General features: G+C 55.8%; 1 protein-coding gene across 1 annotated transcript; it reads right to left on the reverse strand.

Moving 5' to 3' along the window:
- Positions 1 to 47: 47 nt before the first annotated feature.
- Positions 48 to 15,189, reverse strand: PEAR1 (platelet endothelial aggregation receptor 1; the record flags this gene model as incomplete). Its single annotated transcript, XM_080692074.1, has 22 exons — positions 48 to 199; positions 1,545 to 1,793; positions 1,889 to 1,960; positions 2,051 to 2,186; positions 2,278 to 2,366; positions 2,481 to 2,693; positions 2,851 to 2,979; positions 3,091 to 3,219; positions 5,940 to 6,065; positions 7,758 to 7,904; positions 8,024 to 8,126; positions 8,211 to 8,374; positions 9,481 to 9,601; positions 9,687 to 9,861; positions 9,984 to 10,196; positions 10,282 to 10,418; positions 10,540 to 10,657; positions 11,253 to 11,496; positions 11,672 to 11,764; positions 13,357 to 13,457; positions 13,820 to 13,924; positions 15,095 to 15,189. The coding sequence occupies 22 exons, from the start codon at positions 15,187 to 15,189 to the stop codon at positions 48 to 50; spliced, it is 3,111 nt and encodes a 1,036-aa protein (XP_080548200.1).
- Between the last annotated feature and the right edge of the window lie 1,451 nt (positions 15,190 to 16,640).

Genomic DNA, 16,640 nt, shown 5'->3' on the forward strand with positions numbered 1-16,640 from the left:
GGTAGCAAGGGTCAGGTGCTCCGGCCTCCACCAGAGCTTCCCGGTACTCAACGGTCCTGGCGCCGAAGTGGGGGTGACGGGGGGTGCCTTACTGGAGGCAGGTCATAATGTCCAGGGATGTGGCTGTTCTTGGGCGAGTCGTAGTGGCCGGGTGGCAGGCCTGGAGGGATTGGGGGCTGGGAGCCCAGGGTGTCTGGATCTGGAGACACAGGGGCAGGCTGAGTGGGAGGCGGCTACTCCATTTCCCACTACTACCTCCCACCCACCTCTGTGCCCAGGGAGAAGAGGATGGGTGGTGTCCACAGGCAGGACGGCCCGCCGCCCAGGCTGAGCGGCTCCACCTCAGGATACGAGGGCGCCTTGTCATCTAATTTGTTCCCCACTTTTCTGGATACCACCCCCCAGGTGCTATACAACCACAATTCCAAATGCTCAGCCTTGAAGGTAGGCACGACACTTTACAGATGAGGAACAGATTCTAAGGGGCCAGCATCTGATGAGGCCATGTCTGTCTGCAAAAGCCTGGGGCCTGTGGCCTTCATTTTTTTGTTTTGTTTTGCTACTGGGGATTGAACCCAGGGCATTCTACCTCCAAGAAAGAGATGCCTTCAACCCTTTTTATTTCATCTTTTTCTTTTTTGTAATGGTACTAGAGACAGAACCACCCAGGAGCTTTCTATCTCTTGACTATACTCCCAGACCTATTTTTATATTTTATTGGAAACAGGGTCCCACTGAGTTGCTGATAGCCTCACTAAGTAGCTGAGGCTGGCTTCGAACCTGCAGTCCTCCTGTTTCAGCCTCCTAAGTACTGGGATTACAAGCGTGCACCACCATGCCCAGCTATTTTGCCATTTATTTATTTATTTATTTATTTATTTATTTATTTATTTTATGGTACTAGGGATGGAACCCAGGAGCATTCTGCCTCTGAGCTACATTCCCAGCCCTATTTTTTTTTATTCTTCTTTATACTGAAACAGGATCTCACTGAGTTGCAAAGGGCCTCACTAAGTAGCTGAGGCTGGCCGCAAACCTGGCTGTTTTTTCTTTTCTTTTCTTCTTTTTCTTTTTTCTCTTTTTTTTTTTTTTTTTTTTTTTTTTTTTGCAGTACTGGGGATGGAACCCAGGGGCATTCTACCTCCGAGCTATACTCCCAGCCTTATTTTTTATTCTTTATTTTTTGAAACAGGGTTTCACTGAGTTGCAAAGGGCCTTACTAAGTAGTAGCTGAGGCTTTCTGCAAACCGCAATCCTCCTAGCTCAGCCTCCCAAATGCTGAGATTACAAGCATGTGTCACCACGCCTGGCTTATTTTGTCTTTTAAAACAGGGTCTCACTAAGTTGCTGAGGGACTCTCTAAAATGCCTAAACTGGCCTTGAACCTGCAATCCTCCTGTTCCAGCCTCCCAAGTACTGGGATTACATGGATGCACCACCATGTGTGGTCTTTTACCCTCTCTATTCTCTCCCCATCCCTTCTCTCCTCCTCCCTCCCTCACCCTAGGTCCCCAAGGCCTGTGCAGGCGGGAAGGAGAGCTCACCATGGGTCAGGGGGCTGGGCTGTTCATAGGTACCACTGTCCCTCTGAGGCAGGGGCTGCCGCCGCCTCTGGCCATTCCGGATCTGAAGGGGCTGCCCGGGGGGAGAACCCGAGGGGGGGCCCTTCATCTCCACATAGCTGCTCTCCCGGGGGCCCCCGGGCAGGCCGGGCAGGTCCCGGATTGTGGCGTAGGGGTTCTCGCTGTTCAGAGAAGCCATGCTGGCTCCTAGCTGCTCCTCAGAGATGGGCCCTAAGGATGGAGGGAGGAGTCAGGCGCGAGGGAGGGCGACGGCACCGGCTCCTTCCCCAGCTCAGCACACCCTGGCTGCCCTGCACCGCACGCACCTTTATTAAAGGGGCCGGCGCCGTTCCTATGGCTGTAGCTACAGCTATAGCTTCGATCTAGACAGCTGCCACCTGAGGAAGAGCAGGCGGTCTCCACCAGAGGCTCCGGCCTCCTCCTTCCAAGCCCCCTTCCCCTCTGAGCAGCCTGCGCTTGGGACCTACCCCTGTCCGGGGGCCCCAGATGGGGCTCCCAGCGGTGCTTCCAGTCGGCAGGCAGGGTGGCGTGGTTATCCTGCCCATGGGCTCCGCCTGGCCGCTCAGGCACCTGGAGGCTGGCAAAGAGCTGAGTGCCTGGACCCTGGGGGGAAGGAGCCGCAGGCGGTGCTGGGAAGGCTGGGGTTTGGCAGAGAACCAGGTCTGCGCCGTCCCCCGCAGTGTGCAGTACTGACCTTGTTAGGGGGCGGGGGGTTCGGGGAGCACTGTGACAGGGTGTGGTAGCTGGGGTTGGAGTAGTAGTGGCTATAGGTTGGAGGGACATCTGCAGGCAGAGAGCACATGGGGAGCCCTGGAGTCACTCTGTCCCAGGCTACGGATACCTTGACCCCTGGCCTCCCTCCCTGGGGTCGTGCCCGGCGCCCCGGTGGCAGCTCACCTGGCATGACATACTCTGAGCCGTCCAGCCGCCCGCTGCTGTAGGCCACTGCCAGGTGCCGGTGCTCCTTGCCCTTCTGCCAGTGGCGGTAGCCGATGAACAGCGCCACCAGGGCCACGACCAGGGTGCCCAGCACTGCGATGCCAATCACAGCGCCCAGCGAGTCATAGGCCACTGGCGAGGTGGGCGTCATGGTGAAGGGCTCCTGGCCTCCTGTGTGGGACGGGCGGGCACCCAGGCTGGCAGCTCGGCCTGCTACTGAGCTTGGGTGCGCATAGTGGACGGACGCCCAGGAGGAAGGCAGGGGCGGCATCAGGGGCCAGGGTCCCAGTTCCGTAGGGATGATGGGGCGGGGACACTAAGGACTCACCCATCCTGCAGGGTGCGCCACTGTGCCCCGGGGGACACACACAGGCACCGGTCTCAGGGTGGCAGCTCTCTTCGGGACCACACTGGCATGGTTGAGAGCAGTTGGCACCGAACATCCCTGGCAGGCAACCTGGGGAGAGTGCCAAGGAGGCAGACACAGATGGCAGGGATCAAGAAACTGTAGCCCCTCTTTGGCAAGGGACACGCCAACGGCCCGGCACGGGTTCCCCTCCTGCGCTACCTTCTAAGCAGTGGACTCCGGTCCAGCCTGGGGCGCAGATGCAGCTCCCGTCCTGCGGGATGCAGGTCCCACCATGGTGACACTGGCAGAGCTGGCCACAGTGGGCCCCCCAGTAGCCTGGGGGGCATGCTACAGAAGGCAAGGAGCCTTTTGAGAGGTGGGGTCGCCCCCTCCTGGATAAACCCAAACCCCAGCATCACTAAAGTTAGCTCAGCTGGGCGTGGTGGCGCAGGTTTGTAATCCCAGCATTCGGGAGGCTGAGACAGGAGGATCACAGGTTCATGGACAGCCTCAGCTAGTTAGTGAGGCCCTCTGCAACTCAGTGAGACCCTGTTTCAAAATAAAGAATAAAAAATAGGGCTGGGGATGTAGCTCGGAGGTAGAATGCCCCTGGGTTCCAACCCCAGTACTGTAAAAATAAATAAATAAAAAATAGGGTTGGGGGTATAGCTCAGAGATACATTGCCTCTGCATTCAATTCCCAGTGCTGCAAAAAATAAACATAAAAAATAAAGATATGAGAAGCCGGGCATGGTGGTGCATGCTTCCAAAATCCCAGCATTTGGGAGGCTGAGACAGGAGGATCACAGTTCATGGACAGCCTCAGCTACTTAGTGAGGCTCTCCGCGACTTAGTAAGACCCTGTTTAAAAATAAAGAATAAAAAATAGGTCTGGGGGTGTAACGCCCCTGAGTTCCATCCCCAGTACTGCCAGAGAGAGAGAGAGAGAGAGAGAGAGAGAGAGAGAGAGAGAGAGAGAGAGAGAGAGAGAGAGGTGTGAGGGTTTTTTTTCTTTTTGCATTACTGGGGATTGAACCTAGGGGCACACTACCACTGAGCTATACCCCTAACCTTATTTACTTACTTATTATCTATCTATCTATCTATCTATCTATTTATCTATCTATCTCTATTCATTCTGTGGTACTGGAGATTGAACCTAGGGTTTTTTACCACTAAGTTACGCCTCAGCCCCTTTTTTTTTTTTCCCTGTGATACTGAGGATGGAACCCAGTGGCTTTCTACCTCCGGGCTACACTCCCAGACCTATTTTTTCCATTTTATTTGGAAACAGGACCACACTAAGTAATTGAGGCTGGCTCAAACCTGCGCAAGCCTCCTGTCTCAGCCTCCCAAGTACTGGGATGACAAGCACACGTCACCATGCTCGACTTCATTTTTTGTTTTATTTTATATTTTTGCGGTACTAAGGGTGGAACCCAGAGGCATTCTATCTCCAAGCTACACCCCCAGCCCATTTTTTATTCTTTATTTTGAAACAAGATCTTATTGATTTGCAGAGGGCCTCACTAAGTAGCTGAGGCTGTCCTCAAACCGCGATCCTCCTGTCTCAGCCTCTCAAATGCTGGGATGACAAGCGTGCGCCACCGCGCCCAGCTATTCTTTATTTTGAAACAGGGCCTCACTAGTTGCGGAGGGCCTCACTAAGTAGCTAAGTCTGGCCACAGACCTGCAATCCTCCTGTCTCAGCCTCCCAAGTACTGGGATTATAGGCATGTGCCTCTGTGCCTGGCTCTTTTTATTTTTATTTTGAGACAAGATCTCGTTAAATTGCCCCAACTGGCCTCGAATGTTTGCTCCTCCTGCTTAGTCTCTGAGAAGTTGGGATTACAGGTACGTGCTAGCATGCTCAGCATAACGCATAGTTTTTATATGCCAGATGCGAATTATCTTTTTTTTATTTTCCTTTGGTACTGGGGATTACACTCAGGGTTAATCTACCTCTGAGCTATACCCCCAGCCCTTTCTTATTTTGAAACAGGAGCTCACTAAGTTGCTGAAGGTCTTACTAAATTGCAAGGCTGGTCTCGAGCCTGCAATCCTCCTATCTCAGCCTCCCCAGTACTAGGATGACAGGCATGTGCCAGCACGCCCAGCTCCGGACTCACTGATGTAAACGATACAAACCAACATTTACGGAGCATCGCCTACATGCTGTGTACTGGTTCTAGGTGCTAGGGTATAGCAATTAATGGGTTACAAGAAAGAAAGAAAGAGAGAGAGAGAGAAAGGAAGAAAGAAGAAAGAAAGAAAGAAAGAAAGAAAGAAAGAAAGAAAGAAAGAAAGGAAGGAAGAAAGAAAGAAAGAAAGGCAGTTCCCTACCCTTCAGCATAAGAGGCCTGGGAAGAGCAGTATTTTTACAGGAGCAGGGGAAATCCTAAACTCAAATTTTGGGCATGTTTCCAAGGGCAGCCTCAGCCACTCAGTGAGACCTTCAGCAATTTAGCAGGACCCTGTTTCATAATAAAAAATAAATAAATAAGAGGTAGAATTCCCTGGATTCAATCCCCAGCCAAATAAATAATAGTAGCCCAAGCCGGTCATAGTGCCGCACACTCATAATCCCAGTACTTGGGAGGCTGAGACAAAATGATCACGGTTTGCACCCAGCCTCAGCTACTTAGTGAGGCCCTCTGCAACTTAGTGAGACCCTGTTTCAAAATAAAGAATAAAAAATAAGCCAGGCGTGGTGGCTCACGCTAGTAATCCCAGCATTCGGGAGGCTGAGACTGGAGGATTGCAGGTTCGTGGACAGCCTCAGCTACTTAGTGAGGCCCTCTGCAACTTAGTGAGACCCTGTTTCAAGATAAAGAATAAAAAAATAGGTCTAGGAGCATAGCTCAGAGGTAGAATGCCCCTGGGTTCAACCCCCAGTATAGCAAATAATAATAATAATAATAATAATAATAATAATAATAATAATTATAATAATAATAAGCCCAGGGGCTATGACAGTATAGATCCCTGCTCAGGGGCAGGGAAACCAGCCTCCCATCCTCCCCCGACCCAGCATGCCCAAAGGCCCAGACACATGGACCAGCACATACCCTGGGAGCAGTCGGGGCCTGTCCAGCCGGCCAGGCAGTAGCAGGTCCCATCCGAGGGGTGGCAGGAAGAATAGTTATTGCACTTGCAGGGCACACAGCGCTTGCCGTAGCGGCCAGGCTGGCAAGCTGGGGAAAGAGATGTATGGTGACTGGGGGCAGGGGATTGAACCATCAGCCCTGATGGTCCCCACCATCTCGCCCCCTCCTTCCCACAGTGCTAGCTTGAAAACTTGAGGCAAGCCCGGCATGGTGCCACACGCTTGTAATCCTAGCATTTGGGAGGTTGAGACTAGACAGCCTCAGCTACTTAGTGAGGCCTTTTGCAACTCAGTGAGACCCTGTTTCCAAATAAAGAATAAAAAATAGGGCTGGGGGTGCAGCTCAGAGGTAGAAAGCCCCTGGGTTCCATCCCCAGTACTGGAAAGAAAGAGGGGGGGAGGGAGGGAGGGAGGGAGGAAGGAAGGAAGGAAAAAGAAAGAAAATTTTAAAAATTAGAGGCAGAGAAAGAGACCTAGAGAGGTAGAGCTTGGGATTGGCAGAGCATAATTGTATGCATTAATAGGACCCAAAGTAAGCCGGGCCTGATGGCGCACGCTTGTCATCCCAGCATTTGGGAGGGTGAGACAGGAGGATCACAGTTCAGGGCCAGCCTCAGCTACTTAGTGAGGCCCTCAGCAACTTAGTGAGACCCTGTTTCAAAATAAAGAATAAAGCCGGGTGTGGTGGCGCACGCTTGTAATCCCTGCGGTTGGGAGGCTGAGACAGGAGGATCGTGCAGGTTCGAAGCCAGCCTCAGCTACTTAGTGAGGCTCTCAGCAACTTAGTGAGACCCTGTTTCCAAATAAAATATAAAATGGGTCTGGGAATGTAGCCTGGAGGTAGAAAGCCTCTGGGTTCCACCCCCAGTACCACCAAAAAATAAATAAATAAATAAAGCCAGGCGTGGTGGCGCACTCTTGTAATCCCCGCGCTTGGGAGGCTGAGACAGGAGGATCACACAGGTTCAAAGCCAGCCTCAGCTACTGAGTGAGGCTCTCAGCAACTTAGTGAGACCCTGTTTCCAAATAAAGTATAAAATAGGTCTGGGACTGTAGCCTGGAGGTAGAAAAGCCCCTGGGTTCTACCCCCAGTACCACAAAAAAAAAAAAATTTAAATAAGGAATAAAAATAGAGCAGGGGGTGTTGCTCAGAGGTCGAATGCTCCTGAATTCCATCCCTAGACCCACACAAAAAAATAGTACCCAGAGTAATAATTGATGTGTATACATGTGAAATTATAAATCATACTAATTGACATATCCATAAAAGAGAGGTAGAGCTCCTGATTGTTTTGTTTTGTTTTTCAGTACTGGGGATGGAACCCAGGGGCATTCTACCTCCAAGCTACACCCCCTGCCCTATTTTTATTCTTTATTTTGAAACAAGGTCTCACTGAGTTGCAGAGGGCCTCACTAAGTGGCTGAGGCTGTCCTTGAACCGCAATCCTCCCATCTCAGCCTCCCAAGTGTTGGGATTACAAACATGCACCACCACGCCGTGTGTGTGTGTGTGTGTGTGTGTGTGTGCGTGTGTGTGTGTGTGTTAGTGGAGATTGAACCCACAGGCATTCTACCTCTGAGCTATACTCCCAGCTTCATTTTACTTTTTATTCGGAAGCATGGCCTCACTAAGTACCTGAGGCTGTCCTTGAGCCTGCGATCCTCCTGTCTCAGCCTCCCAAAGACTGGGATTACAAGCCTGTGCTCCCGTGCCTGGCTGGCTTTGCGTTATACTGTCCCCAGCTACTGTCAGGAGCGGGGTGGGCGTGGGGAGACTCACGTCTCTGGCAGGAGGGGCCTCGGAACCCTGGCGCGCACACACAGTTGCCATTCTCGGGGACACAGGTGCCCCCGTTCCTGCAGGTGCAGGTGTTGCTGCAGTTGGCTCCCCAGAGACCTGCAGGGCAGGGCAGGTGGCAGCGGTCGCCTGTGGAGGAAAGCAACAGGGTAAGCATGGCCAGAGCCCCTCCTGCCCCCTGGGCACGCTCCGGGACACGTTCCCAGCAGGGTGCAGCCCCAGCTCCATGACAGGCCCGGAATGCTCACCCATCCAGCCAGCCTGGCAGTGGCAGCGTCCATGAACGGGGTCGCAGCCATCAGAGTGGTCACAGTCACAGGAGCGGGCACAACCCTGGCCGAACTGCCCCTTCTTGGAGAGGGAGGGGAAGGGAAGGGAGGCCGGTCAGCTGGGGAGCCATGCCCACCCCTCCCCTGGCGGCAGGCTGAGACTCACCGGGCAGGGTAGCTGGCAGTGGGTCCCGTGCCACCCTGGGGTACAGGTACAGGCTCCAGTTTGGGGGCTACAGACTCCCTCATGGGCACACTGGCAAGTAGCATTGCAGCCAAAGCCCCAGGTTCCCGGCGGACAGGGCACAGAGCAGTTACCACGCTGCCAACCTGGAGAGAGGCGGTAGGTGGGCATGGGCGCCCCGCTCCTGCCTGAGCAAGCACATACTGGGTGCTAGCTGTACTGGGCATGATGCTGTGAGCTAGGGGTGATTGCTCAGAGTATACAGGAAAGGGCAGAGGAACGATTATATGTTAAATAGAAGGCTAGCCAGGCATGGTGGCGCACGCTTGTAATCCCCGCGCTTGGGAGGCTGAGACAGGAAGATCACACAGGTTCAAAGCCAGCCTCAGCTAGTGAGGCTCTCAACAACTTAGTGAGACCCTGTTTCCAAATAAAATAGAAAATAGGTATGGGAGTATATAGCCCGGAGATAAAAAGTCTCTAGGTTCCATCTCCAGTACCAAAACATAAAATAACAACAATAATAATAATAAATAGAAGGCTAAAAGGTTTCCAGTGCCACACCACCCCATTCTGGGTCCAGGTCATCCCTTCTATAAAAGGAAGATCGGGCTGGGCGTGGTGGCGCATGCTTGTGTTTTGTTTGTTAATCCCAGCATAGAATGTCACTGGGCTCCATACCCAGTATCGCAAAAATAAATAAATATATAACTAGCAAACAAAACACATCCGTATCTGAATTTAACCTAAGGCGGCCAAAGAGCTTCCCCGCTGGCCTCTGAGCCCCTTTCTCAGCGCCGCCGCCACCAGGTGGCGAACCAACCAACGCTGGGTGTGAGAGACACGTTCTCCAGAGAGGCGCCTTTAAGGACGAGCTGTGATGTTTGCGATGATTGCAGAAAAGCAAAGTGGAGCATCCAGAGAGGAAATAGCCCGGATACTTTCCCACAGTCCAGCCAGGGGCCCGGCAGGCCCCGCCCCACCCTGAAGCTCCTCCCCTAGCCTGGCCCCGCCCCATCCCGCATCTCCTCCTCTGCGCCTGGCCCCGCCCCCAGGATGCAGCCCCTCCCCTGCACCTGGTCCCCCCTCCATCCTGCAGCCCCTCCCCGCATGGCCCCGCCCCCACGCTGCACCCTCCCCCCCTAAGCCCGCCCCCATGCTGCAGCTTCCTGCACCTGGTCCCCCCATCCTGCAGCCCTCCCGCGCCTGGCCCCGCCCCCAGCGGCGGCTCGGGGAGACCCCGGCGCCTGACCTTCCTTGCAGACGCACGCCCCGTCGATGGGCGAACAGGCGATGGCGTTGTCGCAGGAGCAGCGAGCCGAGCAGTCGGGCCCATAGGTGTCGGGGGGACAGAGGCTGGCGCAGTGAGGCCCCTGGCAGCGGGCAGCCGGGGTCAGGGGCGGCCCGGCCCCTCCGGCCCCCTCCCAGCCCTCCGTCCGACCCCGGGGCGCGCCTCACCGTGTAGCCGGGCGCGCACCGGCAGAGGCCGCTGTCGGGCAGGCACAGGCCGCCGTGCAGGCAGAGGCAGTGCTCCTGGCAGCCCGGCCCGTGCGTGTCCTGCGGGCAGCTCTCGTTGCAGTGCAGGCCGGCCCAGCCCGGGCGGCACGCGCACTCCCCGTGCATCGGGTGGCAGCTGTGGGCGCAGACGGCGCGGGCTGGGCGCAGGGAGGGGACCCCAGGCCCCTTCCCCAGACCCCATCAGCCCCGAAGACCCCGCCAGCCCTCCGGCCTCCGGGCCTCCGACCCCCGGCCCACCTGAGGCTGTGCTCCGGGTCGCAGGTGCAGGCCGCCTGGCAGCCGAGGCCGTAGAAGCCGTCGGGGCAGAGGCGCTCGGAGCAGCGCTCCCCGCTGAAGCCGTGCTCGCACAGACACGCGCCGTTGGCGGGGAAGCAGCGGGCGCCCGGGGCGCAGTCGCACGTCTCGGCGCAGTCCTGCCCGAAGCGGCCCACCGGGCACTCCTCGTGGCACCTGGGGGCCGCAGACGTGAGCGAGCTGCCCGGCCTCCTCCGGGTCACCCGATTCCCGCGCCCCTTGCTCCTGCCTCCGCACTCACCGGTCCCCCGTGTAGCCCGGAGCGCAGTGGCATTGCCCGGTGAATCTGTCGCAGAGGCCGCCATTGTGGCAGAGGCATTCCTGGGAGCAGTTGGGGCCGTGGAAGCCCTCGGGGCAGGGCAGGGAGCAGATGGAGCCCTGTGGGGGTGAGAGGTGGACAGAGCCCCAGGCCACAACCCCTCCAGGCCCCCAGACCCACCCTCTTAGAGGAATCCTCCCTCCACGCACATCCCACACCCGCTGGCCCCAGCCTTCATACCATCCATCCAGGTGGGCAGCTGCAGCCCTGGGGGTCCTCGAACACACCCCCATTTTGGCAAGGATGGGTTTTGGGGCAGAAGAATCCAGCAGTGCCCTGGGGACAGGACAGCTCACAGCTGCAGGACAGAGGGTCAGGGTGAAAAAGTTCACCTGCTGCCCCCTTGACCCCCTAAAGCCGGCCACCCGCACACAGGCCCTCTGAGGAGGAGAGCCCCACCTGCGACCTGGTGACTCACACCTGCTCTTCCCGCCAGGCACCCGGAGTCAGAAAGCCAGGGCTCACCAAGTTGCTGAGACTGGCCTTGAGGCTCGGCTGCCCAGGCATACCCAGCTGACACTGTACTTTTCCTGTCCTGGAGGGCCCCCGCCCCCGAGCTCCCCCACAAGGTTCCGGCCTTGATCTCCTTCCTCAACTCCCTCACCTCCTCCCAGTCTGCTTCGCACCAGGGCATCTCTGGCTGCAGCGACACACCTTCCAATCTCTGCCCTTCCAGACACACAGGACCTCTCCCACCGCACAGCCAGAAAACAAACTCCTAAAGACTCAACAATGTGTGCAGGGTCACTCAACTAGTCTCCGGCCAGCTGGGCTAGGACCTTGGACTGTCCACTCCATCCCCATGTCCAGGACCCTGAACCCCCTCATCTCTCCACGGAAATCTGTAAGGCTGTGTCTGAAACTTCATCCCCATGTTATCCCCTGGGTTGTACCTGGGCCCTGCCCTCCCCGGGGGGCACAAGCAGGCTCCGGTCTGGGGGTCACAGGGCGCCCCGTGGCACTGGCAGACGAGGCGGCAGGCAGGGCCATAGTGACCAGGGGCGCAGGTCTGGGAGCACTGGGGAGGCTGCAGGCCAGCCGAGCAGGAGCACACCCCGCTCTTGGGATCACAGGAGCTGCCGTTGCCACAGCTGCAGGGCCGGTCACACTGCGGCCCCCACACTCCGGGGGCGCACTCTGTGATGGGGACGGTCACCAGGGTCACCAGGGGCCTGTCCTCCCCAGCCTCCAGTTATGCCTTCCCCCACGTCCCTTGACCTCATGCCCATCCCGTTCACCACCGCAGGCTCCCGGGAATTGCCTTGGGGCCCTGAGCACCTCCACCCAGCATCCCGGGTCACCAGCCACTCACCACTGGAGCAGTCCTCACCCCGCCAACCTGGCGCACACTGGCACTGGTTGGGTGCCACACAGCGGCCATGGACACATTCCTGGGCACAGAGTGCTGGGGACAGAGATGGGGTGAATGAGACACGCCTCCACCCCTGCCGGGCGTGGTGAAGCAGGCTTGTCATCCCAGCATTCAGGAGGATGAGACAGGAGGGTCGTGGTTGGAGGACAGCCTCAGCTACTTAGTGAGGCCCTCTGCAACTCAGTGAGAACCTGTTTCAAAATAAAGAATAAAAAATAGGGCAGGGGGTGGAACTCAGGTAGAATGCCCCTGGGTTCCATCCCCAGTACTACACACAAAAAATAAATGAATAAAGGAAAGAAAGAAAGAAGAAAGAAAGAAAGAAAGAAAGAAAGAAAGAAAGAAAGAAAGAAAGAAAGAAAGAGGCTGTAAATTGGCCAGGGTGCCGGCTCCCTGGCCTTTTTCCATGAAATGTTCACCTTGTTGGGATTAAGTGGGGGTCCTCAGGTGGAGGCTGGACTTGGACACTGTCAGAGAGAGGGGAAGGGCTAGGGTGGGCCTGGGTCATGCTGGGAAGTGGAGACTGCAGGCTGACGGGATCTGGCAGCAAGGGGCAGGGTCTAGCCTGGGGGGTTGTGGGGTCCTGGGGAAGGCCAGGCAGCAGCAGAGACAGGGACAGAAAGAGACAGAGAAGAACCCAGTGACAGACGCCAAGACAGCAAGAGAGCTCTGAGACAGACAGACTGCCAGGGCCATGGGGCCAGGGCCAGGTCAGCTGGACAGGGCATGAGGCGGAGCTGAGGAGGGCAGGTGGAAACCCGGGAGCCTGGCTGTCCACACCTGGATCCCAGCCCTGCACCAGCTTTGCTTTGGCACTAGGGTTGAACTCAGGGTGCTCTGCCTGCAGCTCTTACGCTTCTCGTTGTCAGATGGAGCAAGTGCCACCCTGCTCGGCTCCCGTCCAGGGTCTTGCCAGGGTAGCTGGGCACGGCCAGCCAACCTTCATTTCCAGACCATTTTTGCTGGGCCCTGTCACCTGGCTGCTAGATTCCTGGGGGGCAGAGGGCAGGCGCACCCTGCTGGGGCAGAGGAGGCTTTTTTTTTTTTTTTTTTTTTCTGTACTGGGTTGAACCAGGACTTCTACCTCCAAGCCACATCCCCCAGCCCAATTTTTTTTAATCCTTTTTTTTTTTTTCTTACGGTGCTGAAGATGGACCCAGGGGCATTCTACCTCTAAGCTACATCCCTAGCCCTATTTTTTATCGTGTGTGTGTGTGTGTGTGTGTGTGTGTGTGTGTGTGTGTGTGTTACTGTGGATAGAACCCAGGGGCCTTCTATCTCCAGGTTATACCCCTAGACCTATTTTCTATTTTATTTGGAAACAGGGCCTCACTAAGTTACTGAGAGCCTCACTAAGTAGCTGAGGCTGGCTTGGAACCCGTGCGATCCTCCTGTCTCAGCCTCTCAAGTACTGGGATTACAAACATGCGCCACCACACCTGACTTTTATTCTTTATTTTCAAACAGTCTCACTGAGTTGCAAAGGGCCTCACTAAGCAGCTGAGCCGTGAACCGCGATCTTCCCGTCTCAGCCTCCCGAATGCTGGGATTACCACACCTGGCTAGGGCCAGTTTCTGATGGTGGCCCAGGCCCCCTCCCATCCTGGGCCCAGCGTGGGACTCACGGACGCAGGCCCCGCTGCTCTCGTAGAAGCCCGGGCAGCACTGTAGTCGCAGGCGATAATCTGTCTTCACCACTTGACGGTACACGGTCCGGTACACGACTCTAGGGTCACCCAGAAGGTGGGCTCGGGACTCCAGCTGAGAACCCTGCTGCCCACCCTTGGGCCCTGGCCAACACTCTGGGCTGGGGGAGTCCAGAAACAATGTGTATGTCTTGTCCCCACCAACACACACACACACACACACACACACACACACACACACACATCATACATGCATGCTACACACCGCCTGCACACTGCAAACACACTGGCATACACTGCAGATCACATTCCACCTGGACCACAGGTGCAGGGCACTGAGGGAGGGGATGCCTTAGCTAGGACTTTCCTCTAACTCAGGGTTCTGAGAAGGGAACAGGGTGTGGGGTGGGCTGAGGCGGCCACTGGGGGGCAGCGCACTCACGTGGGCTGGGGGCAGACTTGGGGGCCCTCCCAGGGCCTGCTGCAGGGCTCCGGGGGCAGCAGGCTGAAGGGCCGGGAGTGAGATTCCTTGGTGGTGGTGGTGAAGCTGCAAGAAAGTGGACAGGGTCAGGCCCGAGGGCTGGGGAGAGGCCGGAGCTGGCCCTGGGCCAGGGCTTGGCCATGGCGGAGAATCAGGACCCCGATATCTGGGCTTGTTCCCCAAGCCTGGGCTGGGACTCTCTCATCCAGCCCAACTCCTCAAGTCTGGAGGGCTTCTCCCTAAATCAGAATGTCACTTCAAAGCTGGGAGTGGTGGTGCATGCTTGTAATCCCAGTACTTGAGAGGATCACAGTTTGCGGACAGCCTCGGCTACTTAGTGAGGCCCTCCGGAACTCAGTGAAACCCTGTTTCAAAATAAAGAATAAAAAAATAGGGCTGGGGGTGTAGTTTGGAGGTAGAATGCCCCTGGGTCCAATCCCCAGTACCGCAAAAATAAAATTAAAAATTAAAAAAGAATAAAAAATAGGGCTGGGGGTATAGATCAGAGGTAAAATGCCCCTGGGTTCCATGAGAAATACCAGAACCAACCTTTCTTTCTTTCTTTCTTTCTTTCTTTCTTTCTTTCTTTCTTTCTTTCTTTCTTTCTTTCTTTCTTTTTGTGGAACTAGGGATAGAACCCAGGGGCATTTTACATCTGAGCTACACCCCAAGCCCTATTTTTTATTCTTTATTTTGAAGCAGGGCCTCACTGAGTTGCAAAGGGCCTCACTATGCAGCTGAGGCTGTCCTTGAACCATGATCCTCTTGTCTCAGCTTCCCGAATGCTGGGATTATAAGTGTGCGCCACCACGCCTGGCTTGACCAAAGCCTTCTGTTGACCTCCCCTCTGCTCCCTCTATGAGAAGACAGAGCTGGGACTGACTGTGGGCCCAGTGATGGGTTGAGCATTTCTGGCTAAATTCTGCCCTGGTGTCCTTCCGAGCCCTGGGCCCTTGCTCCCTGCCCCTCTCCCACCAAGCTTTCCTACAGCCGGCTTCCCAAGGCCCCCAGGGAGGGATGGGGAAGGGACAGGGTTTAAAACAGGCTAAAGGAGGCTGAGACAAGGTCAGAGAGGGCTTTGAAAGGAGTCTGAGGCAGACCCTGCAGGAGCAGAGACAGAGAAATCGAAGGGAGGGTCGGGTCGGGAAAGGGGGCTGCAGAGAGCAGGAAAGGGGCCCCTTAGGGATCATGGATCTTGGGCCGGGCGCCCTCCAGGCACACACAGCAGCCCCTCACCTTTCCCAGAAGCTGCAGGCGTTGGGATCCTTGGAGCTGAGCGCTCTGGCCAGCCCCAGGCCTAGGGCCAGAAGAAGGAGAGGACCGAGCGGCATCGCAGACCTGTGTCAGGGCCAGGTGGGAGCCGGTGAGCAGCCTGGGTGACAGCGTCCCTAGAGATCCGGGCTGTGGGCACGCTCAGGAAGCCACGGCCCTGCCCCTGGAGCTCCATCTCCCCCAGATCCTACTCCAGATAGGCCGTGTAGGCCTGTGCCTCCGGGTCTTGGCTCAGGGTTTGCTTAGACCCTCTAGTTGTGGTTCTTCCCGAGACTCTCCTCTCGCAAAGCCTGCCCAAGGGACCCCGCTGCCGACTGCCTCCTGTCTCCCCTGGAACCCCCCAATAACATTCACCCACCTGTTCTAGTGTCCATCCCTGACCGTGACTTCTGGGTGCAAGGACCCCCCCAGATCATTATCTCTGAATCCCCAGCCCCTAACCCAGCAAACACACATGGGACATTTTGATGTGTGTGTCAGGCATGGACCCCCAAGGGGGAAATTCTGCACTTGGGCTCAGTTACAACTTTCTTTTTCTTTTTTGTGGTACTGAGGATAGAACCCAGAGGTGTTCTGTCTCTGAGCTACACCTCCAGCCTTATTTTTTATTCTTTATTTTGAAACAGGGTCTCACTGAGTTGCAAAGGGCCTCACTAAGATGGCTGTGAACCTGGATTCTCCTGGGATAACACGCATGCGCCACCACGCCCAGCTCACTTAGAACTTTCTAACAGGGCAATTCAGTAACAGAGTCAGTGGGACAGTTATATAACATGTTAAATGTCCCCCAATGCGCCTGCTCATGTATTAATGTTCAGGGTTGATATTGTTAAGTCATGAGGGAGGGTTGTATTCTCATCAGTAAATGATTTATCTGGGTTTTAACCTAGGCTGATGGGGTGCCGTTGGAAGAGGTGGGTCCCTAGGGATGTTGCCTCAGGGAGTATGTGTCTTTGAATCACCTTGTGCCCTCCGTCTGTCTGTCTGTCTGTCTGTCTGTCTGTCTGTCTCTCTCTCTCTCTGGGCTTCCTGCTCACCATGCCCTCATATAGACTGAACCCAGAATCTCCAGAAAACTCTGAACAAATAAATCTTCCTCTTCCTTCCTGTAAGTTGTGTGGCTGGGTCTTTTGGAATCTACCAGTGGGAATGTGGACCGAGACAGTCGGCTACCTCCTCAGATGCTGAGCTCCCCGTCACTGGAAGAGCGCAGGCGGAAGCCAAAACCCCTCTGACAAAGCGCTGTCGAGGGTCCTGCTACTCGGGGCAGGAGTGGGACTGGGTGCGCGGGAGCTCGAAATACTGGTGGGTTGGTGTGAGCTCCGGTGGGCTCTGGAGAGGCGACTTCCCCAATCCGTGCTCAGCGGCATCAGTGAGTTTGAAATCACTGGGGGAGGGGGGGGGTAGAAATTGACACGAGTCCACACACCATGCACCATGGCCAATTGCCCTGAAGAGCTGGTGGTGAACATTTGCCAGCACACCGCTGCACCCAGTGCTAGGTGCTAAA

This window comes from Muscardinus avellanarius (genome assembly GCF_963383645.1).
Source record: "Muscardinus avellanarius genome assembly, chromosome: 3".
NCBI lineage: Eukaryota > Metazoa > Chordata > Mammalia > Rodentia > Gliridae > Muscardinus > Muscardinus avellanarius.